Source organism: Protopterus annectens, chromosome 12.part0 (genome assembly GCF_019279795.1).
Source record: "Protopterus annectens isolate FY-2018-M chromosome 12.part0, PAN1.0, whole genome shotgun sequence".
In the NCBI taxonomy this organism is placed as follows: Eukaryota; Metazoa; Chordata; order Ceratodontiformes; family Protopteridae; genus Protopterus; species Protopterus annectens.
The window spans coordinates 632,090,938-632,114,920 of NC_056746.1; the positions used below are offsets into that span (position 1 = coordinate 632,090,938).

The 23,983-nt window shown below is 41.8% G+C and overlaps 1 protein-coding gene across 3 annotated transcripts in view; it reads left to right on the plus strand.

The window, feature by feature from the left end:
- The window catches only part of INTS1 (integrator complex subunit 1), a 2,399,836-nt gene extending 2,383,180 nt beyond the window's left edge, over positions 1-16,656 (plus strand). For all 3 annotated transcript variants that reach the window (XM_044089756.1, XM_044089757.1, XM_044089758.1), the window contains exon 48: positions 16,385-16,656. In XM_044089756.1, coding sequence (XP_043945691.1) covers positions 16,385-16,500 — 116 coding nt within the window. In that variant the 3' untranslated portion in view covers positions 16,501-16,656. The remainder of the gene's footprint in view (positions 1-16,384) is intronic.
- The last annotated feature ends 7,327 nt before the right edge of the window (positions 16,657-23,983 follow it).

A 23,983-nucleotide genomic window follows, 5' to 3' on the forward strand; every position in this document is an offset into this window, starting at 1 on the left:
CTGTCTCTGTAAAACATTTTTGAAAGGTGTCACACACATTAGACCCCCGCCTTCAAAGAACCAATCAAACCTTGGAATTTGACACTAGTTCTACAATCCTTGACTCATCCCCCTTTCGAACCTGCTGCAACTTGCGATATAAAATTTTTATCCTGGAAAACCTTATTCGTGGTAACTATTACCTCATTAAGGCAAATATCTGAGTTACAGGCCTTGTGCATAAAATGTCCTTACATTGTTTTCCATAAAGACAGAGTATCACTACGGACTAATTCCACCTTCTTACCCAGGGTTATTTCAGATTTGACCAATAATCAAACAATTGACTTGCCAGTCTTTTTTCCAAAGTTTTCTAACAAAGGAAAATACTCCCTGCATTTACTTGATGTGCATAAACAATTACGATTCTATTTGGACAAGACTAAATCACTACAAAAATCTGACCAATTATTCGTATCCTGCTCAGGACCAAAATTGGGAAAATCTATTTCCAAAGTGACTCTTTCGAGATTGCATTTGCTTTGTCTACCAACAAAACAAAGTTCGTCTACCGACTAAGGTCAAACCGCATTCAACCAGATCAATTGCGACATCTGTTGCCTTCCATGCAAGAGCTTCCATGGATGACATTTGTGCAGCAGCAACATGGGCTACCCTCAAACCTTTATCACTCATTACAAATTGGATTTTGTCTACAGGAGGAGAGCCTCCTTTGATTCAGTGATGCAACCATGGAATATCCTTCCATAAGGCCTCACAGGAAGTAAAGTAACTAGGGACTCTGTCCCATCAGTAAGAAATGAATGAAGATTAACAACATCAGATAAAGAAGTTATGTTCTTATCATAATGTTCCATCTGTGCTGTTGATCTTCATTCATTCATTACATTCCACCCGCCACCCCCCTTCGAAAGACTCTCGGAGGTTCGGATTTGGTCCTACCTTATGATAGGGAAATTGCTCAGATAAAGCCTCTGCTTTCTCTCTTCTTTTCTGGTGGGCAAACTCGATCTGAGGTGATACAGAGAGGGGCACTTAGCTTCAGAGTTTTTTTGGCTGGCGCAAGCTTGTTATAATGGCCAACTCGGTTCCGAGGACAGAACCGGTACCCATCAGTAATGAATGAAGCTCAACAACACAGATGGAACGTTATGGTAAGAACATAACAACTTTTTCTCTTCTTTACCTAGTGTTTCATACGGGTTCACTCCACACTGATTCTTCTTTTCTGTCCAAAAGTCTCCTCTGAAAGTAGTCTGAATAGATCTGGTCATCTTCCTGTGTTTTTCCTAAATTTTCCAAACAAGGGTGAGTACTTGCTGCATTGCTTGGATGTGCATAGACAATTGAGATTTGACCTAGACAGGACAAAAACTTTCAAACAATACAGCCAGCTGTTTGTTTCTTTTTCGAGATCCAGATTAGAGAGACCTGTGTCAAAAGTGACATTATCCAAGTGGCTGTAGGACTGTATTTCCTTTGCTTATGCCTTGAGAGGCAAGTCTCTGCATGGCATACCTAAGGATCTGAAGTTGTTGTTTTTCATTTGAATTTCAATCTGTGGGTTCGGATCCGACTCAGCTGCATACTATAGCTATAGGATCTGAAAATCTGAGCTCCTCAGCTTCTCCCCTCATTGCCCTGCTTCTCCCTTCATTCCCCCAGATCTCATTTGCAGCGTTTTCGTCAGCATCGGGATTGCGATTGTCTGAGCTCCTTTGGGTTTTTTCATGAGTGTTTTCAAAATTTTACTTTCTTTTGTGGGTTTTCTTCTTATCTTGTTATCCTACCCTCTTTTTCTAATTTTAGAATCTGTGTTGGTCCGTTTATTTTCCTTTTACAGTTCTTTCTGCTCCTAACTTCTGTCTTTTATTTTTCTGTTAAAAAAACTTTCCTTTCCTAGGGTTTTGCCTTCTTCCTTTTCATTATGTCAGAAAAAACACAACTGGGTTTAAAAAGTGTGGTATGTGTGGGCATAAGATCCCTGTGTCTGATGCCCACACAGAGTGTGTGGTGTGCTTAGGGGACGCTCATTTGGATGACTCCTGTGCCATATGTGCTGGCTTCAACCTGCACATGCTTATTGTTAGGAGGCATAATCTTATTCTAAAGAGCCTTTTACCCTCTTCTTCCTCCTCCATGACTCCTTCCACTTCAGGGGCCCAACCCCCCTCCAAAAAACATAAAGAAAAGATACGGCCCCCAGACAGAGCTCCTTGTTTGGCTGGTGAACCTCCATGGAAAACTGCCAAGACTTCAGATCCTAAGGATTCGCGTCTGAGTGTTGGTGAAGAATCTTCTCAGCTCCAGTATCCAAGATTCTCCCCGGAGCTGATTACTTCAAGGCCTAAGTTTGTGTTATTGCAGTCTCATGGACCAGTCTCTAGGCCTCCTCCTGTTGCGTTCTCTATCAGGTCCTCTCAGAGCCTTTCTGAAGCAGAGGTTAACAGAATGCTGATGAGGTTTCACAAGGCACAAATTAAATTCTGTTTTGCCTGCTCTGTCCCGTATTAGATCCAGTAGCCATCAGCCTTTCTTTGTTCCCATCTTTCCTTCTCTGATCCGACCCTGGCTATGGAGTTGTCGGGTCTGAGGATCCCGAGAACCAAGATGTCAGTGCCAACAGGTACTGTTACCTCAACTCCAATGATTGTCCTGAGTGGTTCAGCCCTGACAGTCTCAGATTGGGGCCACTCAGAGCCATAGCATGTGTGTCGTATCCAAAGGTTTGATGTCAGCTACAAAGTTTTCGAAGCTGTCTCTTCCCCTCGGAGCCTCGGCCCTTGATAGTTCGGCCTCGACTCCCCTCTCAGATCTGGAAGTAGCGGGGACTCATAGGGTTTCTCCTCTGGCAGCTTCAGCTCTGGTGGGTGTTCCCTCGAATCCCCATTCGCCCTCAGCATTCGAGGTGCTGGAGAGGGTTCTCTCTGTCCCTAGGAGAGCCTTGACTCTCCCTCCTTCAGAGCCCTGTCCCTCCTCAGGAGAGTTTGTGCCTGAGTCATCCTTCCTGTCACCTCCCAAACAGTCTGCCCAGAAGAGCTTCCAGGCCTCTTCCCAGTTGGAACACCAGAGTCTTCTGAAACCTCCCCAGAGCACCCCACCAAGGAGGTTCATCATAAGAGTACATGTAAAAGGAGACACTTGGATTACCTCCTGGAATCTCTCACCGAGAACACCAGTTTGGATGAAGGGGAAGGGTACCCAAGATCCCCACCTGAGGATGTCTCCTTTGGTGACATCATGGAGATCCTTTGCCAGAAAGATGGGTGGTCTGCCCAAAACCCTAATCTTGAATCTGTATTTCTGGAAGCCTTTTGATCAGGCTCATCTACATTTTGGGTGTCCCCCCTGTGGACCCCCTTATTGACCTCATCTCCTGCAGGGCATGGAAAGAGACGGACACAGTAGAACCCATTCCAAAGTGCCTGGACAAAATCCTTAGTGCCTCATCTGATAGACCCCGTTGGACTAAGGGTATCCCAGTATATGCCATGGTGATTGCAGCAGCCACCAAGAAGAAGCTGGCCCAAGAAAGCTCCTCTGTCCACCCCTTTACCAAGGAGTCTTGGGTGGTGGACAGGTTCGGTAAGTGGGTGTACACTTCAGAGAACTTCGCACTGAACTATTTGGCACGTGACCAGACTACAGAGAGACCTGGTCAAGGAGCTGTCTAGTCTTACCCCAAAGTCCATATCCACAGAGGAATAGAAATACTTTGCCTCCAAAATGGCCAGCCGCCTTTCTATAGCAAATACGTCCATGAGGCTAAACTCACATGCTGCAAAAAGTGCCTCACAGGAAGTTCAGGCATTGCTATTAGGCACCATGCCTGGATGTGGCTTTTTGATTTCACAGAACCCTTTAAGGTGTCATTTACTAACCGCCCTTTCAACGGATCACAATTGTTTGGTGCTATAGTTAGAGAGACACTCTCCCAGAGTGAGAAGGACAGGAAGACCTTGTCTGCCGTTGGAATCTGTTTTACCACCCCTCAACTTTCTTTATCCAGGAACCAGTGTTGTGGTTCTGAAGATCTCAAGGTCCTTTCCTGGAATCACAGGGAGACGTTTCCTCCAGAGGCAGAGGGGGAAATGGTGCAAATGGCTAACAACATCCTCATGACAAAGGGGGTCTCCCACGAACCAGGAGTCTGGAGATAGCTTCGTGGACAGGCCCAATTAGTAATCCTGAAGGATTGCCAGACTGATCATCTCTGGTGGCACTCTGGATACGTCTATCTCTTAACAGCCTGGAAGGCCTTCACAAACAACTGTTGGGTGTTAAACATCATATCCAGAGGTTATGTCATACCTTTTTTCCAAAGTCCACTCCAACCAAGTCGCTCCCTAATTTTCCACCCAGTCAGAGGAAGGCTGCAGCATTAGAAATTCCAAAGCTGCTCGCAAAAAGAGTCATCCAGACTGTCCCCCAAGACTAGCTGGGATAAGGCATCTATTCTACATTCTTTTTAGTCCCCAGTTAAACATGGAACCTCAGACCCATTTTGGATTTTACAACCCTGAACAAATCTGTTGCCTATTCAAAGTTCTGAATGGTCACAATGCAATCCATTGTGTCCTTACTGCAGAAGGATGACTGGATGTGCTTGGTAGACCTTCAAGATGCGTCCTATTACATCAAAATGAACATGCACTCCAGAAAGTTTCTCCACTTCTGGCTGGGAGACGGTCATTACCAGTTCAGAGTACTCCCCTTTGGTCTCATCACAGCCCCCAGGGTGTTCACCAAATGTATGGCAGTAGTGGCAGTTCACCTGAGACTGCAAGAATTCTGTGTTTCCCTATCTGGACGATTGGTTCCTCACTGCTCCCACCAGGCATTGTATCCTCCAAGCCAGGGACTACCTATTTCAACTATCCTCAACCTTGGGCATCTCTGTCAACCTAACAAAATTGCATATACATCTGTTCCAGGTGATAGACCTCATTGGAGGTCATCTGGACACAATGCATTGCTTAGTTCTTCTCCCTCCAGATTGGGTCTCTACTCTCAGACTCTATGTCAAACAGATTCTAGACATACCTGCACCTCCAGCATGTCTTGTTCCAGGAGCATTGGGTTCCATGGCTGCCCAAGTAGACAAAAAATTGCCAGCACCAAGTTCGGTGTAAAGCATCAAAAAGCATCCAAAAGCCTGATAAGTAAAGTATATAAACTTTTATTAAATGTAATAAACACCCAGACCGGTTTCAGCCAACAGGCTTTCCTCAGTGGGCATAAAAGAATATTGACTGTGAAGTGACACACACACACACACACACACACATATATATATATATATATATATATATATATATATATATATATATATATATATATATAGCGTGAGTCATCCAATAGGATTCTTCCCCACATTCAAATTGTTTCCTATGTGAGAGACAAAGACAAAATAAAAAGTTATACAATGAAATAACCACATACTCATTGTACATTGTGATAAGTAAAATTAATTAAAACATATAACTTTATAAATGATCATTCGAGCTGGGTGAAAACAAAGACCCCAGTTTAATGATCCAATACTTCTCTTTTTTAGTGAGAATGGAATGCCATCCTTGTTTGTTGGATCTATCACCAAGAATTCTGTCAGTGATGGTAAACTGGAATCTGGCTGAATTGCGTTGTGTACTATGTCGGAATAGGGCATTGGTCTCCCTCCTGGTTCGTATGTCACTACGGTGTTCGGACATACATAATCGAAGTGGTCATGAAGTCTGTCCAACATAGAATGAACCGCATGTACACATTGCAAGATATACGACCCAATCACTGTTACAATTGCCAAAGAATTTGAGATCAAAAATTCTTTCGGTGTTTTTGCTGGTGAAGTGTTTAGATGTGAAAATGAATGGACATGATGAGCAATGACCACAATGGTATGTGCCCCATAGTTTGTCGCCTGTCATAGTTAGTTGGTGATGTATGGATCCAGCCGAACTGACCCTCTTGAAATGTGAAAAAAATTATCCCAATGTCCTCCCCCTTCTGTATCCATACTTACATACATCACCAATCCAAGGTGTAAGCTCCTCATTAGCAGTAAGAATATTCCAATGCTTGGATATAACATTCCTAATAAGGTTAATGTTACATCGAAATGTTGTGATGAACTGGATAGATTCATCCTGTTCAGTCCGAGTCTTATCAGAGTATTTGAGGAGAGAGGTTCTGGTAGAGTTAAAAGAAGCTTGTTGGGCACCCCGTATGTCAAGTTCCTGATAGCCCCTAGCTCTAAACCTGTTAGCCAAATCCTGTTGAGATTCATCATAATAGTTATCTGAAGAACAGATTCTGCGAATCCTAAGGAACTGAGACTTGGGTATATTTCGGATGATGTGGTTGGGATGCATACTGGTTGCATGTAATAAGCTGTTATACTGAGGGTATTTGCGGAATGTTTTACTACATAAAGTGTCATCTGAATTCCTGGTTATAGTCACATCCAGGAAGTTAATCTCATTTTTGTCATGAGTGAATGAAAATTCAATACCCCATTTGTTCTGGTTGATATAGAACAAATTCTGCTAAATATTCTTCATCAAAACGCCAAACCAACCAACAATCATCCAAATATCTACGCCAAATATCAAGTTCCTCAAGATACATATTATGTGTAGAGTCATAAATAAGATGTTCCTCAACATATCCCATGAATAGGTCTGCATATATGGGGGCAAAAGATGCCCCCATGGTGGTACCCTTAAGCTGCCAGTAACATTCTCCCTGAAAATAGAAAACATTTTTATTGAGAACATGTTCTGGCATGCAGACCAAGAGTGTGGTAAAACCTACAGGATAGAGTTGTGATTTGTCTAACCAAAATTTGAGGGCTTCCAATCCAGCCCAATGTGGTATGTTCATATATAGAGCCTTGACATCCAGGGTGCAGAGTAGCCAGTTGGTTGTCAGCAATAATATGCAGAAATTGTGTAGTATCCTGTATTCTGGCACGTCAAGCCTAGCAATGGTTTGAGATATAAAGTGAGGAACTCTGATAATGGTTCTGTTAATGAACCCATACCAGATACAATTGGTCTTCCAGGGGGTTTGTTGAGACATTTATGTATCTTGGGTAGCAAGTATAATGTTTGTTTCTGTGGATCCTGTACTGTGAGATGTGCCTTCACTGTATCAGATATAATACCCTCAGAGACAGCTAGATCCAAAAAGTTGTCAATTTCTTGCTTGAAGTTAAGAGTGGGGTCAATCGGCATCTTCATGTAATGGGAAGGGATGGAAAGTTGTTCATTTCCCTCTCCCAGATAATAATCCGTATCCATGATAACTACTGCCCCACCCTTATCGGCCTGAGTGATGACAACATTTTTGTTGTCCCTGAGCTGCTGCAATGCCTGTTGTTCAGTGTTGGTTAAATTGTGTTTCAAGGGCGAAAATTGATCCAACTTGAAATGTATGTCTCTGAGTACCGTTTGTTGAAAGACTGCTACATTTCGGTTCATGGGTGGTACAAAGTTGGATTTATGAAATTTAAATTCATTAGATCTTTGAGAGTCAGTTCTGGACCCAAAAATAGCTTAAGGTTGATCCTGCGGCAAAAATCATTAATGTCATTCACTGTGTCAGACTCATCAACAAAAAAGCCAGGAACAAAATTCAAACCTTTATTTAAAAGTTTCTTTTGGTCCTCGGTTAAAACAGTTTGAGAAATATTCAAAATGTTGCCATCTATTGTCTCATAAGTGTTTGAATAAGACCCTCGATTGTGTCTATTTTTGTGCCTTCTATGTTTTCTCCCACCCCTCCTCCTAGTGTGTTTAAAGGGTGGGCTTGTTTCTTAACTTATTTAGGAACTGTGGATTCTCCAGTGTTAATCCCTTCAGTGTCTGTAGTAGAGGAATCATCTGCTGATGTACTGCTGTACGTATAAGACCCTTTCAATATGGATCTGGGTCTTTTCTTGAAATTCCTACCGGGATTCTGTCTGGTATCCATAAACCTAACATTTTTGGTGGTATCAAAGGGTCATCCTCTTTGATAGTCGGTTAGATCCCTATTAAATTTTTTGATTTTTTTTATCCTTTATCTGTTTTTCAAAAACCAGCAAATCTTTTGACAGCTTAAGACATATAGGAAATTGTGAGTGTCCCTCATAAGCTTTGGCTTCACTGCACAGGCCACCAACCTCTTTGATACTTGTTTCAATAGTTCGTTCATAATATGAAGTCAGTATTCAAACAAAGTTCATGGATGCCTGCTGTTGGGCTAGATACCATTCATTAGGCAGAGTTTCATCAATTTTACTTACTAGTGGTTGAATTTTGATTCTCAAACCCTTAGGGGGTATTTCCTTGTTCCAATAAGCTTTGAAAAGCCTCAAATGCCATGTATTGGATCTCAAACTTTTCATGCTTTTACCAAGTTTCCTTGCACTGTTGCAGCCGTCAACTGGATCTATAAGTTGTGGAGTACCATTCTCATTTGGTATACCAAAGACACCAATGTCATTTTTGTCGGCACAAAGCCCTTGGAAGTATTGTTTCTAGATCCATGGCAATAAGCTGTATGTTAATGGGTCTAAACAGACCTCAACTGAAGATTTGAATATTTGTAGGAACAAGTCAGAAAATATGTACTATAAGTTGTCAAAAAGTACTGGGCACCAAATTCTTTATATCCAGTCTAAGACTAAACCGGCTTATCAAAGAGGTAAGCCCTATATTCACCAAAAAGTAATGACAATATCCGGTTATCAATATTCATGAAGGGATGGACTTCACTAAAGTACTTAACTCCAGCTAGAATCCTGATTGGAAAAAATCAATGTACAAGCATGAATAGTTGTATATACTGTACTATAAACTACTAGGTGTGATAACCCATCAGGGTACAAAATGGGGCCTTATATTTGTTAAAGCATTCTGAGAATATAATAATCAATATTGCATTCAGAAAAATATTAATAATGTTAAATTATAGTGGAAATATGGTAAATTGGGCCTGTAGACATTAGTCAAACTGGTTGAGTGTCACAGTATAGCAATAACAATTGTGAAGACAATATTCAGGATCACCCAATATTGATCCAAAACTTATAGGACAGTCTACAGTTTGTGTCTAGTTTGTCCAATCTAAAGATCCTAATATGACAAAAGAATGTACATATGGCTTGAGAATATATAAAGAAAAATTATGATTTCTGTATGCTAAATAACTGAAAAAATTATTAAATGCAGTTATAACATGCCACAATTGTATGTTAAACCTGTAAAAGTTACTGAAATAAGTGGGTATCAGAATATGGCAATAACCACCATCAAAATTCACTGTTGGTCCAAAACCTGTGGAGCAGTCTACCAATCTGTTAATCCCAGCATGACCGAAAAATACATCCTAACAATAAGCACATACAACTTAAAAATGTGCAATGTGGCGATTTGTATATGTTAAATCCCTGTAAAAATTTGTAAATGCATTTATATCATTCCACATTAATATAAAGCATATTATCAAAAAGATAATTTATAGCTATAATGGTTGTAACATTCCCCATTTGTCTAATAACTAGTAGTCATCCTATTAGAAGAAACAAAGAAAAAAATGTCTCTGCTTTTCAAAACATTTTTTTGATGTTATCACACTCAGTTTCATGCAACAATGTCCCCCAAGTTCCTGGAGTCCAACATAAACCACAGCCACTGTTCAGTTTATGAAAATAATGTAACGGTAACAAAAATGTCCAGAATTAGTGTGGTTCCCAATGTGTGCATCCAAACCAACTAGCTTGAATGCTTCTCTAAGAAAGTTTGTAGTTCCATAGTTGTGTTGTATTAAAAAATGGATTCCTTATTTTTGTTTGACAAACCAAACTGTTTTGCTGCAATCACATTCAACCGAAAAAACACTCGTTGGCCAATATAATCGCATATGACGATTCCTGTCATGAGATTAATTCCCTCAGCAAAACAAACCAGGATGACCAAGAAAAATGCTGAAATGCTTCTTAGAGTAAAGGCATGTATAGCTATATAGGCCTCGGTTCCATGGCTGCTACCATAAGTCCTGTTCCTACCGCTCATGTCTATATGAGAATTCTTCAGTGGACACTAGCAGTTCAGTCATTCCTCCTATATTATCCTCTAACTCATCCGATCAGACTACCTCGAGTATGCAGAGAATGTCTTCTCTTGTGGTTTCAGTCGCAGTTTCTCGTACAAGGTCCTCCCTTTATCCTTCCTCCCCCAAAGGCCACTGTGACCATGGACGCATCCCAGCTTGGGTGGGGGGGAGCATTTTCTGGATTAGACAGTCCAAGGCACCTCGCCCCCATTAGAGACCAATTTGCATATAAACGTCTGGAGATGAGAGCGGTGCTGCTTGGATTGCAAGCCCTTCAAACCTCTTTTCCCTCAGGAACCATTGCAGTTCAGACACCATGTCAGTTGTTTGGTACATCAACAAGCAGGGAGGAACAAATTCTTACCCCTTATGTCGAGAAGCCATGAGGTTGTGGCAATGGGCAATCTCCTGCAACCGCTTTCTAGTGGTATCGTACATTCCGAAGAAGTCAAACATTCTAGCAGACAGGGTCAACAGGACCATTCTTATGCCTCGAGTGGTCTCTGAACCCTTCAGTGGCAAACATGTTCTTTCAGAAATGGGGTCAACCGTACTGCGATCTCTTCATGTCTCCTTCTAACACCAAATGCAACAAGTTTTTTGCCCTGATCCCTCCGCAGGGATAGTCACCTAGAGAATCTCTAGTCCATGCTTGCCCCCCCCCAGTCTGCTTTATGCTTGCCCTCCTCTTACTCTTATTCCCAAATTTCTCCAGAAAGATCAGAGGTTGAAGAGTAAAGTAACCTCATTGCTCCTTTTTGGCCTCAGCAAGTTTGGTTTCCCTTCCTTTGGTCTTACCTAGTTTGAACGCCGTGGACTCTGGATCCCATCCCGGACTTTCTGTCCCATCCTTAGGAATGTTCTCACCCAGATCTATCCAGCCTGAAATTGACCGCTTGATTGCTCCAATTCCATTGATGGCTAGAAATCCCGGGCTGACTTCCCCAGTTAGAAAAAACTTAGTTGCAGTGCGTAAAGCTTCCACCAGGAAAATATATAACAGTATGTGAAAGATGTTTTCCATTTGGGCTCACCAAAATTACCTGTATCCTTTTATGGCTCCCATTCCTGCTGTTTTAGACATTTTAGCATCATAACACAGCTAGTTCTTCTATTGTGAAAGTACAGTTGACAGCAGTTTTTAATTTTCATATTGGGGAAAATTTATCACCTTTGGCCTCATCTAAGTTATGCAAAACTTTCCTTAAGGGCATTTTTCTTCTTCGCCTTCTTGTCAAGGATCACACTCCTCCGTGGGACTTTACCATGGTTTTGCAAGCATTGGTTGCGCCTCCCTTTGAACTGGCAGCTAAGTTTGATTTGAAGTTCTTTTCATGGAAGACTGCCTTCTTAGTAGCCATCACTTCAGCTAAAAGAGTGTCTGAACGTCAAGCTTTATCTATTAAGCCACCTTACTTGAACTTCCACAAGAACAGAGTGACTTTGCACACCAACCCTTCTTTCCTACCCAAGCTTGCATCTAAGGCTAACATTAATCAGGTCATCAGTGTCCCAGTTTCCTTCCCTAATTTTCAAAACAAAGGGGAGTACAAACTCCATATGCTAGATGTACATAGACAATTTTTTTTTTATTTGGATAAGACTAAACACTTCAGGAAGTCTGACCAGCTCTTTGTATCTTTTTTGAAGGCCAATTTTGGGAAACCAATTTCCAAAGTGACTCTGGCTAATTGGCTTACAAGCAGCATTTCACTTGTTTATTCCATTACAGGAATACCCTTACCTGTACCCATCAAGGCTCATTCTACCAGGTCTGTATCCACTTCCACTGCTTTCTGGTCTAAAGTTCCTGTTGATGATATCTGCTCTGTGGCTACTTGATCATATTCACATACCTTTATATCTCATTACAAATTGGACATTATCTCCAGGAACAGGGCCTCTTTTGGATCTGATGTGCTCCGGAATATCCTTCCATGATGGCCTTCCAAGAGTTATGTAGCTGGGGACCCTGTTCCTTAGGTTGAAGAACAAATGCTAAACAAAAACTTCAAATAAAGAAGTTATGTATTTACCATAATGTTCCATCTGAGTTGTTGGTTTTTCATTTGTATTCAACCTTCCCTCCCTCCATCCCCCTTCCAAAAAAATTTTTTAGGATCTGATGGATATTATTATGGACATCCTGGTGCTCTTTTTCTGTTCCATTCAGGGACATATGTTTATATCTTTGGGTTGTACATAATAGATGAGAACAGTAAACTTGATCTGAGGGAATGAGGGGAGAGTAGGGCATTATGGGTAGGGGAGGAGCTCAGATTTTTGGATCCTAGAGCTGTAGTATATGGCCAAGTTGGATCCGATGTCAGATCTGTACCCACAGGTTGATGAAAAATGAAAAAAACAACTCAGATGGAAAGTTATTGTAAGTACACAACTCCTTGTCACTCTACTGGAGCTATAGCTACTTCTGTGGCTTTCTTTTTCAGAAATTCCTTGGGCTAGTTTTGTGCCGCAGCTACTTCATTGCACCATCACACCTTTGTTTCTCATTACAGGCTGGACAGTCAGTCCAGGTCCATGGCTTTCTTTGGTTTCACTGTTTTGCAGAATATCCTTCCTTAGATCCGCCCATGAATTTTTACACGGCTGTGGACTCTGTCCCACAGGTTGAAGCCAGACGGAGAAGACAGCATCAGATACGAAAATAATGTAATTACTATACTGATAGACCCGTGTCGTCTGTCTCCATCTGGTTTAGCTTGCCCACCATTTTGGGAAGTATCCTTGTGTAAGATGGCAGAATGAGGGATGTTTCATTTACCTTTGTTCTTGGAGTCCTTTTTCCTCCTTATTTATAGGAGAAATGTGTTTTAGAGCTATTTTTAGATGGGGCAAACTCAGCCTGAGGGGATTGTTGAGGTGCAGGGGCGGGTTGTGGGTGAGGAGGCATAGCCTGGAGAGTTGAAGTCTGATGGATTTGGCTGTTGTCAAAGCCGATAGCCCACAGGTTGAACCAGATGGAAACAGACAACATAATTCTATCTTTATGGTAAGTACATAACTTTCATTTTTTAGTTCTCTCTAGTGCCAAGTTACATCTACCATCAAGGTGATAGTAGAATATGCCTAAGTAAAAGCCTGAAGAAGAGGCCTTTCTTTTAAGGTGTAAATATACTATAACAGCCATCACATTTGACTTGCTCGCAGGTTATATTACACAGTCTGGATGTGTGTTTGTGGTATTTTGACCCTGCACTGATTGTGTAAGCAGTGCTTTACAGGGTACTTGCATCTTAACCTGCATTTGAGAAGTCTTCTGTTCTTTGGGACTTGAACATATTAATTTATAGCATTTTCTCTCCTTACGTTGTTCCCCGTTTGATTTGGTTGTTGGATAACTTTGAAGTTTCTTTTTTAGAACACATTTTTCATTGGTCATCCTCACATGTGCTTATAGTATTTCTAGTTAGTCTTTCGGCTTTTCCCAGTTAGGGGTCGACACAGCGGAACTCCAGTCCGCTAATGATTGGCAGTGGATTTTTATGGTGCCGAGTTTACAGGCCGATACCCAGCCTTCAAAGAAGGCACGCCCATTCACGCCATGCACCTACCTGCATGTCTTTAAACATCACTCGACCATGGGGAAGGGCATGCAGACTCCACACAGAAGGCACTTCAGCCGTGAATCGAATGGGACAACCTCTTGCTGTGAGGCAACAACGCTAACCGCTGCACCACAGTGGCCTATTTCTAGTTATAGAACCTTATTTGTAATAAATCTTATTTGACCTTTCAGTTTTTTTTTTTTTTTTTCTTCAGCAGAATCCAGGAAAGAGAATGCCATTCTAACCTTTGGCTTGCACTTCTAGGTCAGACTTTACCTGAAAAGGGTGTATATGTTCATAATGGCAGAGCAGCTGTCTATCCACTTTGCTCGAGATAGAGATGGTCTGGCAAGTTGCTAAACAAGCTTTTTGCAAGTAGATTACTGACTGCGTTTGTGTTCTGCTATCAGCCTATGAACCTCCATTTAGAAAATGCAGTTTGCAGCTTTCCGAGGCCACTTTATCCAGAATGGAGCTACTTCTAGTGTGCCGCCATTATTGGTGTTAGTGGGTATAGCTCCATCCATGCTTTCACTTTATATTTATTTGTTAATGAGGTGAATGGGCTAGTGCAGGACACTTTTCAGTCACAACCAGAGCCACAAGGCAAATACAAATGAAGTAGTAAAGAGCCTGGTTTACTTAGACAAAACTGTATATAAAAGTAGGATTACATAACATACAGCAGTAATATTGGTGTATAATATGCAGACATAAAATCTTAACTATTTACAATTAGATATAATTTATAGTAAGAACTGCTAGTATTGTAGTAAAGGAATAAGTAAATTGCTTGTGTCAAAGATGTAAAGTAAATATAGAGAACTGCAATATTTTTAGAAAACCATAAACCAAGGAAGGAATCTAGGTGTCCTTATGAATGAGCAGGGTAGCATGTGCTGTAGCAGCTAAAGTAGCAATATCTAATGTGTTAAGAATAACTGCTGTAAATTATGTGAAAATTATTATGAATCTGTAAAGCAGTTACATTAAAAGTCTATATGTAGATGTAATTTTATTTTTTTCTTAAGTAGCTGTGTAGTTGCAGTAATTTCATTCGGTAGGCAATTCCATGAAATGAGTGTCAGTACGTTGAAAGGATTTTCACATGCTGCGAAGGGGAACTGAGGTCTTTTCAGCTTGTGGCTGTTAGTATTTCTTAATGAGAATGATGATTTACTTAATTTATTAGCTAGTGGACTATTATCTTTGAGCAATTTAAACATTAGTGAGTTTAACAAGTAGCTGGCCTGGTAGTAACTGTCTGCCATCTGTTTTCTCTGTTCTTCAGCGATGGTGTTCTCTTTTGTTATCAGGATGTATAAATCTCAGGGCCTTGTTTTCAGCAGTTGACAGTAGTTTGGTTTCTGAGCTAACAATGTAATATAGCATATTCTCATCCTGGAATTAATACATGGCTTCTGCACAGTACATTTCAATTGTAAGAAAATGTGAACTGTTATAAGCTGCTTTAAGTTACTGCTGGACTTTTTATGGTTACTAGTTCTGTCTGACTTTGAAAGGAAACTTAATGGTGAAGTACATTTGTTCTGATATGTTTTTCTAGCTGTTTTCCTGTGGGATCACTTACGGTTGGATGTATTTTAGTCTTTTAGCTCTACCAAAAATGATAACTGAAGATTTTTTTGTGTTGATTGTTTTTGCTGCAGTAGTTCAAAAGTGGATTGAATTAATTTTGTAAGTTTGATTTTAGTAAAATAATTGTTTGAATTTTGAGGCTAGCCTCCTTTGCCACTTCAGTGCTTCAGGACTTGACCTCATCAGTTTTTGGTCTTCTGCCAGTTCCTACTTCCTGGGAGCTTTTCTTTTCCACTGTGTGAGATTCTTACTAGTAGTCATGAGTCGCTGAATGCCTGAATTTAGGTGCAGTGTGTATTTGCTCAACATATTAAATCATTTGCAAGGAAGCCTTTGGTGTACTGACTGCTGATTACCCTCTTGCTGGCTTCCTGTGCTGAACAGCCTTCTGTTCTGTGACTGTGGATGGATTTTCCTGGACGGTGAGACAATATTTGTTATATTTTTCTGTGTTATTTGTTCTCTCTCTCTCAGTGGTGGAGGATAAACTGACTGTTGCTTGGGTGGAACGGGTTGTTAAAGTCAAAAATGTAACACCATTATGTCTACCAGCCAGAGGAACATGCAGAAGGTTCAGAACTGTGCAGAACTGATGATATTGTTAGTAGAAACAGCAGCATGTATTTCACTGGGGAGTCTTTCCTTACAGAACAGCTGATGTGATGACTACATATTTCTTCTAACATAACTTTTCAGTGTCCTCGTACCCTTAGCTCTTTTCAGTTTTCTTTTCATAATACTCTGTTGTGTTGTTATAAGTCAGTTTTGTTTCTGACTGTAAGGCAGGTACTATTAACTGTGCCATTTGTTTAGGTTTTGATATTTGTTTATTTATTGAATTTATTAACTGGGATAGAGCACTGATCAGTTCTGGCCAATTTCAGTATCAGTCCGGGATAAGTAATATGACCATTAACCTGGCAGCTTGACTTCTTGCCTGAAGTAGTAATGTCTGAAAGAATGTAAAGAAGAAGGATGTTTAATTGCCAAAAGAAAAAAAAAATAGAAAAAGAGCTGAAAAAGTGACAGTGAAAAATACGAATTGTGCAGTGTCACTTGTTATCTTTGTTACAAGGTGTAACTTCTGTTTTTATTTATTTATTTGCCTTTTATTACAGAAAATGCAGCAGTGCTGTTACATAGGGCATTCCTAGTGGGCATATACAGGCAGATGGACACAAGTCCCCAGATATCCGATGCCCTGAAGATTCTACACATGGAAGCCAGTACATGATTGCAGGATGCCATTTAGGACTCTCAGCATCATTCAGTTGGACTTGGACTGTAGACTTATTTTTGGGGGGAGTGGAGGCATTTAATGTATTTTTTCTTTAGTCTTTTATTGTATTTTATTTGTTCATAACACGGACAGATTTCTTTTTTAAGAAAAAAAGTTAATTTTTTAAGAAAATGTGAATAAAAAAATGATGGAAATTGCTTTGTTACAGATTGAATATGTGGGGATATTAACAAAGTGATGGTTCTAAGAATAATCATTTTTCTCGTACATTTCAGTGAGTCAGCCATTGTTGCTAGTCTTTTCTGCTTGGGTGTCTTGCGTTGAATGCTGTCTGATTAATTTGGCTAGGAAAACAGCTACAGAAAACATTATGGCAGGGGATGCAGCTGGTAACTTTCTTGATATTAGCCTGGGTGCAAGACATGGATGGATCCCAGGCTGCAACCCAGGCAACCTATGTTTGATTAGCAGCTCTGCCACTGAAGGAGGCAGGCAGGGAGAGTGGGGGAGGAGTGAAGGGGTATAGTTCACCTGCCTTTCCTGGGGAGGAGGTTAATGTGTACTTGTAAATACATGGAGTCAGTGTGAGTTTCCTGGTGGAGACTTGGGGAAGCCACTGCTTGTGCTTCCAGGCAGGGGACAGGACTGCTTGGAGGATATGTGCTTTGCAGAAATCCTCTACAGATAGCCCATTGCACCCCCCCCCTCCTCCCCAATTGCTTGCTTAAGTGCACAGAAGGATTAAGAACTGTAAGAAAAAAATGCTGAACCACCTCTGATGGCTGCCTGAGCAATGGCATCTTCTGGCTGAGTCTTGCCTAAATGATGGGGAATGAATGGGTCCAGTGGAGGGAAGGATTGAGTATTGGCAGTCAGTGAAGCAAAAAAAAAAGCAAAAATAAAAATTTCTATACTTTCTTGCAGTGAGATTTCAAACAAACTCATTTTCTTTTCTGGACCCTCAGCTGTAAGACATTTACACTCCTTCAGGTGCCCTTACAGCAGTTCATTTTTTTTCTTGGGCTTTTATATCACCATTAGCCCATGTTGGAACATTCCTTTCTACATAGTCTGCATTGCTTTCTGATCTCTTGCATAGCTTAGATCTCATCTTAAAGTGCATTGTTGGAAAAGTTCTTTTGTTTATTGCCAACGAGCATACACCCTAAAAGTTCATATGGTCTGTAGTCAATGTAAGCCACCATAGACACTGCCTGTTCTGTTTTTGTTTTGAGCATTTTGTCAATAGATGCTTACAGGTACCAGCATTTGAGTCCAGCCACTCAAAAGGCCTGCTTCACTGCAGGCAGCTTTGCCTTATTTGATGTTTTCTAGCACAGGTACCAACCAAAGTGCCACTCAGTTTGTGTTAGATGATACTGGTACCATAGCCTGCACCTTCTAAATCCCTGCTACAATCGCCTTGTCTTGTACTGAATGTCCACCATTTCATTTTCTAATTACTTTGAAGCTGGTAAGAGAGATGCATTTTTCCCAAGACCAACTGTTTAAAGCCAAATCTGGTTAGCAGGCATTACCTCTGCCTCTGTCCATGTTCCTCAAACAGAGTGGTTCATCTCTCTGGGTCATATTTCTAAATCTGAACTTTGTGTGGATTTTGAATGACATTCTTCCCCTGTGTCTGGGCTGAAGCTAGCTTGGAGGGGGGAGGCTGACCAGATGCTAATAGCTCTTGGTTGTTCTTACTTCTCTAATCTGTCTGTAGGGATGTAGATGGGCAAATGAGTGCATGGTAGTACCAAGCAGCAGTATAGGATAAGGAGCCTCTGAGTCACCAACACTACCCCACTGCATTTAGGCCAGTTGCCTGCACCCAGGCATTTTACAGACACTCCCCCTCTTGTGCCAACCATGATGGAGGAATTACAGGACTGTCCTTATGAGAGTTGGCCAACACAAGCCTTCTCTCTTCTCCCTCTTATCTTGAGCCTTTCACAATGATTAAATCAGAAACAACTGAGAGTTCTGCCTCTGAGCTATTCAGGAATAGAAAAGTGTCATTGACTCCCTTCTAGCTGAATTACTCCATCCTTTTATGTGACCTTGTGTGTGATGTGGTCCACCATGGATTAGCCATGTTCTTTCTTGTCCTTCAGTACAGGATAAAGTTGATCTTGTCTAAGAAATAAGGAAAATGAGCTTTGAGTAATTTTTCCTTTTCAAGATGGTCTTTAAAGATGCAAGTTTGGCAGCTTGGTAGCACTCTGAGGCCAACCTTTCTGTCGGCAAAACAATGGCAGTTTGTGTTTGCCTCCTCTAAATGGTCCAGACTTATTTTCAAGCATCCTAAAATGTATTTTGTTGTGGTTGTCATAACACAACACAGGGCCTGCAGGCCTCAACATCTGGACACATTTCCACTATACCAGGAGTCCATAGCCTTAGGTTTGACAAAAGAGTTTTGTTGTCTTCTGCATTAGGCCTCTGTGTTTGTATGTATCCAACTACTTCTGTTACTTATAATCATGAAAAGGAAAAGGCTGAGAAGTGAATGTACACAATGAGACATTGCAAGTATTTAATGTAAACACTTTTGTCTGAAGTTCGGATTATTTATTTCGGATGAACGCGCTTACATTAAATACGTGCAAGTGTTTCATTGTGTACATTCACTTCTTGGCCTTTTTCTTTTCGTGTTTATCAGTTGTTCTTCGTGTTTCACTGTTTGCAGTCATTACATTTGGGTTATCTGCCTGCAGGTAGCCCTCAGCCGGCGTGACTATCAAAGTCTTTGGTCCTGCATCAGATGCTGTCTCTTCTTCCATGACGTCAGGTAGTCAGGGGTATAAAGCATGCAGCCGATGCCATTACATCAGTTTTTCTTGCCGCGTGGTGCCCGAAGCAGAAGCAGTTTGCAAGTGCCGGTCGGCTGACTCCTGAAATTTTCATTTTCGAGTTTCAGACCCGAAGTCTTCACAAAAGCTAAATACCCTTTTCGGGATCCTTTTTCTTGCTCTAAACCAATGTCAGTAAAAGTTAACAATTGTATTACCTGTGGAAAGCAAATACCTCATAAAGATTTTCATTCGTACTGCATTCCTTGCTTAAGCCCAGACAACGACATCCCTCACTGTCAGTTTTGTGCCTTATTCAATCGTCGAACTATTCGTCGTCGGTTAAATTTTGCATCAAACTATTTCGGTGATCGGTTTAATTATCCAGAAATGGCTTCGGTAAGCCATCCAACTACTGACATTCCAAAAAAACGTAAAGATAAAGACAGAGACAGACCGCATAGGTCCAAAGCTGCCAACGACGCTTCCGTTAAGCTACTCGCCAGTTCACCGGTACTCAGTGAGGTGCTTTCGCAGCCCCTAATACCCACTACTTCAGATTCGCAGGCCTCTACTGAGACCCATTTGGAGTCCGGTATGCCGAGAGATGCTTCTTCGACTATGGAACCTGTGGATGTCTCTACCTTGGATGGGTCCGAAGCCGCTGTGCAGGCACTGGCTTCTGAGGGTGTATTCAGGCCTACTGACTTGCATTTCAAACCAACACCGTCTTCTTCTTCAAGGTCTAAAACTCTACCCACGCCTAGAAAACCAACGTCCAAACTGCATGGTCAGGCCCATATGCCTAAATAACAAATGATAAGAATGGCTGAAGACCTTATTACTTTAATTAGGAGAAGCCAGCCTTCTCCCTCTAAGAGACCTAGAGCTAATTTTCGTTCTGATTCTTCTGATCAGGACTCTGAAATTTTTGTTTCTTCTGCTGACCAGGATTTGCCCTTATCTAGCTATGAGGATTCTGATGCAGAGGACTCCATACCCTCTCCTTCCCCTCCAGAAGATTTTTTTTTGGTGAATCTTTGCACACTCTTAGGGAGCATTTCCGCTGGAAAAGCTAGGATTACTCTGACTCCAAAAAGAGGCTTAGGGAATTCTTACTCCTACCTCAACACAGTCCTTTAGCTATCCCTTCTGTACTGGACATTGTAGATGATGCCTTCTTGGAATCTAGCCTGGCCCCAGACACTTTACCTCCAGCTCCCAGGAAACCTGACAGGTATTACAGAGTACCTGACTGTCACAAGTTCCTCTTTAAGAATCCTACTGCGGACCCAGAGACCATTTCACAGGGACCTAAAGGCATTAAGGCTACTACTGCCAAAAATCCTACCCCCTCTGATAGAGACTCCAGGGTGCTGGATAGATGGGGTAAGAAAGTTTACAGTTCTACAACCTTGGCCTTTAGGGCTTTAAACTGCCAGTTTCATATGTTAAAGTATCAATAACATGTTACTGGATTGCTTAAACAGAAAACTATGTTAATTCCTGACTGTGCTGAAAATAAAGAATTACAGGATTTAATGCATTCATCTGACCAGGTTGAAAAACATACTTTGCAATGTGGATTTGATTCATTGGAGGCCTCTTGCAGGGCTACTGTTACTGGATCTGTGCTCAGAAGGCATGCTTGGCTTAAGGAGCAATCTTTGCCTGATCATGTTAAAGCTAAATTGTTGGATGCTCCCTTAAATCAGGACCGCCTGTTTGGCAACAAGGCTGAGGAAGTTCTGAAAAAGATGGAAGGTAAAGCTAAATCTATGCAAACTGTTAAAGATTTCTTACAAGTTCAGCCTCCTAGATTTAGTAGGCACTGGCCCTCAAAATTGGTCCTTTCCAGCCCCTTCCAGGTCTTCTCAAGCCAAACCCAGACACAGCAAGAAACCCCAGGTTTCAGTCCCAAGGGACACACAAGAGTAGGCAATGGGGGGTTTCTGCACCCAAACCTGAGAGTAGTAAGACTCTCCCCTATGGAAAACTGTCTCAATTACTTGCTTTTAAAGCTTCCGAGCACTTCCCAACTGAATGCTCCTTTAGGCGGAAAGATTGGTCTGCAGGTCAAAAACTGGGAACTCATTATCCAGGACAAATGGGTTTTAAATATTGTCCAAGGGATACAGATTTCATTTCCACACATTACCAACACCAAGTGGGTGGCCAGATCTACCCCCAAATCAGTGGGCAGAGGCCCAAAATCAGGTACTCTTCTCTTAAACATGGGGGCTATTCAGTTGGTACCAGAAGAGGAAAAGAGACAAGGTTTCTATTTGAGACTTTTTCTGGTACCCAGAAAAGGTAGTTCATGGCGTCCTATCCTGGACCTTTCCATTCTAAACACCTTTCTGGTGATTCCAAAATTCAGAATGCTGACTCTTCACCAGCTGCTTCTTATGCTAGGCAAGGATGCATGGTTGGCAACACTAGACTTAAAAGAAGCATACCTGCACATCCCTATCAAGGAGTCTTGCAGAAGATACCTACACTTCAAAGCAGACTACACACACTGTCAGTTCTCTGCACTGCCCTTTGGCTTATCTACTGTACCAAGGGTATTCACAAAGTGCCTAGCTTCAGTCATTGCATTTTGCAGACACAGAAATATTCAAATATACCCATACCTGGACGATTGTCTAATTCAGGCAGAAAGCAAGGACATTCTTTTGAATCATCTGCCCTTTGTTCAAAGGGTACTGACTTGTCTGGGGTTCACCATAAACAAAAATAAATCCCACCTAGTACCCTGTCAACAAATTATATTCCTGGGAGCAAGCTTGAATACAACTTCCAAGATGGCTTTCCTCACGCCAGAGAAACAGATTCATTTGACAACTTACTTCAAACAAGTGGCCACAAAAACCCAGCTATCTGCAAGGCAAATACTGCAAGCCTTGGGGTTCATGGCTTCCTGCATTCTTCTAATTCCATATGCAAGTCTGCATATGAGGAAACTACAATGGTATCTCAAAAGCCTATTGTGTCAACATTCACAGGATCTAGAACGAAGGATTCCTATCATACCTTGCCTACGCCTAGAGTTCCTTTGGTGGGAAGAGGCCTGCCACCAAATCAGGGAACTACCATTCACATTACCCCTTGCTGCCCAAATCTTAACAACAGATGCATCAAGACTATGCATGGGGGGGGGGGGCCACCTGGCAGGGAAGTGCATTCAGGGCAAATGGAACCCAAGTCAAATACACCTGCACATAAATCAAAAGGAAATGTTAGCTGTACAGAATGCTCTGACAGCCTTCAAGGACCACATTCTTCCAGGCCAACTAATGGTAAAGACGAACAACACCACTGTCATGTGGTACATAAACAAGCAGGGGGGTACACATTCTTACCCCCTCTGCAGACTAGCCATGGCATTGTGGAACACAGCCTTGAACTGTCAAGTAAATATACAAGCTCAATTCCTGCCAGGAAAACTAAATACACTGGCAGACGGACTAAGCAGAAACCTCATGGACCCACACGAGTGGAAACTGGAACCAAGGATTTTCAACATGTTGACAAGCAAATGGGGGGAGCCCAAATATAGACCTGTTTGCCTCCCCCCAGAACCAACAACTGGACAAATTTTGCACAAGGATTCCCTACAAGCTAGCTTGGAAAGTGGATGCTCTATCCTTCAGCTGGAAAAACCTGTCAGTTTATGCCTTTCCTACTCTGCCTCTGCTCTCCGAGGTACTACTAAAGATCAAACAGGACAAGCAAAGCGCAATTTTAATTGCACCAGACTGGCTTCGCCAACACTGGTACCCACTGTTGCGCAGTGTGTCATGCTTGGCTCCATGGCACCTGCCTCAGACTCCTTCCCTGTTGTCTCAGCAGGAGAACCAGATTCTGCACCCTCAGCTGCAAACCCTGAGCCTAGCAGCCTGGCTAATTACCTAATCTCTCCTTTACCATCCCTCAGCAAATCAGTGATGGATATCATTTTAGAGGCAAGGAGGCCTAGTACTAGAAAATCTTATGCTGCAAAATGGAAAAGATTTTGTGCCTGGAACCAATCTCAAGGAATGAACGCAGCAGTGCCCAATTTACATCAGATTCTACAATACTTGACTGAGATGCTTTATAAGGGCTTGTCTTTTTCCTCCATCAAAATTCATGCCTCAACCATTTCAGCTCATTATAGCACAGATCCTCCCCTCTTCTCTCACCCACTGCTCAAGCAGTTCCTCAGATGGGCCAAAAATTTAAGGCCACCCAGGAGAGCTCCAACTCCAGCCTGGGATCTTAACTTTGTCTTGGAGAAACTCACTCTTCCTCCTTTCGAGCTAGCTGCTACTGCAGATTTAAAATTTCTTTCCTGGAAAACAGCTTTTCTTTTAGAAATTACTTCTGAAAGAAGGGTATCTGAATTACAGGCCCTTATGGCAGTGGAACCTTTCATCATCATTCATGCAGACAGGGTGTCCCTCAGAACCAGTCCCTCCTTCATGACCAAGCTGGTATCCAGTGTGGCTCTTACTCAGTCCATTCATTTGCCTACCTTCTTTCCTAACCCACAGAACAAAGGAGAACGAATACTGCACTCTAGATGTGCACAGACAGCTTAGATTCTACTTGGATAGGACTAAACCTCAACGGAAATCTGAACAACTGCTGGTGGCATTTGCTGCAGGGACAGAGGGGAAAGCTATTTCAAAACAAAC